Source organism: Emiliania huxleyi, assembly GCF_000372725.1.
Source record: "Emiliania huxleyi CCMP1516 unplaced genomic scaffold EMIHUscaffold_23, whole genome shotgun sequence".
Classification (NCBI taxonomy): Eukaryota; Haptophyta; order Isochrysidales; family Noelaerhabdaceae; genus Emiliania; species Emiliania huxleyi.
In genome coordinates, this window is record NW_005200333.1 from 276,567 (window position 1) to 278,054 (window position 1,488).

A 1,488-nucleotide genomic window follows, 5' to 3' on the forward strand; every position below is an offset into this window, starting at 1 on the left:
CCAGCACCCGGCGAACGAGGACGACACCAGACCGCGGGGGGCGGCGGCCGACCAGCCCGACGGGCTGGGCGCGCGCCACGGGCCGAACAACGACGGCCCGGGCCAAGCCGCACCGCCGGCAGGGCGACTCTGGGGAGGGGGGGGAGTCGCACGCGCCGGCTCGCGGCGCCGGGCATTGCAGTCGAGAGCGGGAGGAGGGCAGCGCCGTCGGCGACGAGGCGGATGGCCGAGAGGCAGCCGGTCGGGTAGTCGGCCTGCGGCGAGGCGCTCTCCGAGGTGAGAGCACGCGAGGGGCTTTTGCAGCGCGCCTCTCTGCGCTCTCCTGCCCGAGCAGCAGAGCAGCCGGCGGCGCTCCGTTGCCGCCGGCGGACCCCTCTCCTCCGCTCGTCTCGCCTCCGCCCGCCCCACCTCCGCTCGCCCCGCCGACTCCGCGCACGGCCAAGTGGGTCCAGCGGTGCAGCGCCTCGGCGGCCGTCGTCGCCTCGAGCAGCCCGTGCGAGGACCGAAGGTACTCCATCCGCACCTTCGAGATGTGGGGAGATATGGTGAGAGATCTGGCGAGATGTGGGGAAAGGTGCTCCATCCGCACCTTTGCTCGACACGCCACCCCGCCGCCGGCCGCTCCCGCCTCGGCCGCCTCTGCGCAGCCCTCCGCCTCCGCCTCGCGCTCCTCCGAGCCGCGCGGCGGCTGCAGCAGCGCGTCCACGCGGCATCGCACCACGCCGCACAGCGACTCCTCGCCTTCGCCAACCTCGACGAGCTCGTACGTGAACCCTGTTCACAGCTGCAGCCGTGAAGAGAGGCCCGACAAGGGCCGCCTCTCCGGCGTGCGGAAGCCCTTGCCGCCACGGCCCGTCCCGCCCTCACGCCCGCCGCCCTCGCCGCCCCCTCGCCGCCGCCCCTCGTCGCTCAGCCACGAACGCAGCGCGTGCGAGTAGGCGCGGCACGCCCGTGCGCGCGCCGTCGACGTGGCTGGCGGCAGCGGCTTGTCGAGGTAAGCGACCTATCGCACCAGCCGCCGGCGTGACCGGCACACGCTCGGCCAGGGCTGGGGGGAGAGCCAAGGCGCGCCACGGCGCCGCTGCTCGTCGGCCGCCGAACAGTGAGCGGAAGATCGACGGCGGCCCCTCGCGCGCCCGCCGCTATGCCGCCCAGCAGGGCGCTCACCGCGGAGGAGGCGGCGACGAAGGAGGCGCCGACCTCGCGCGCCGCCTACTTGGGAGGGGTGTCGCGGACGTGTCGCGTGCGTGTGGCGGACGTGTGAGGCCGCCGCCCTCGCGCGCCGCGCCTTCATCGCCCTCCGGTCAGACGCGACGGGCGGGGGAGGAGGCGCCGAGGAAGACGCGAGCGGCGGCGGCGGCGCGGGAGCGGCCGGCAGCAGGGGCGCCTCTGGCAGCGGGTGCGCGGCTGGCAGCGCGAGGCGCCAGTGCGGGAGACCAGCCTGCGGGGGGAGGGGTGGGGGGAGGGGTGTTGGGGGGGTGTGGGTAG

At 76.1% G+C, this 1,488-nt stretch overlaps 1 protein-coding gene across 1 annotated transcript in view; it reads right to left on the reverse strand.

Annotated features, from left to right (window-relative positions):
* Positions 1–778: 778 nt before the first annotated feature.
* EMIHUDRAFT_463246 (hypothetical protein) overlaps positions 779–1,488 on the reverse strand; it is a gene marked incomplete at its 3' end in the record, with an annotated part of 2,964 nt that continues 2,254 nt past the window's right edge. The window contains exons 4-6 of the mRNA XM_005779482.1: positions 1,259–1,441; positions 1,168–1,212; positions 779–1,003 (exon numbers count right to left, since the gene is read on the reverse strand). Of these exons, the coding sequence (XP_005779539.1) occupies positions 779–1,003; positions 1,168–1,212; positions 1,259–1,441 (453 nt within the window). The remainder of the gene's footprint in view (positions 1,004–1,167; positions 1,213–1,258; positions 1,442–1,488) is intronic.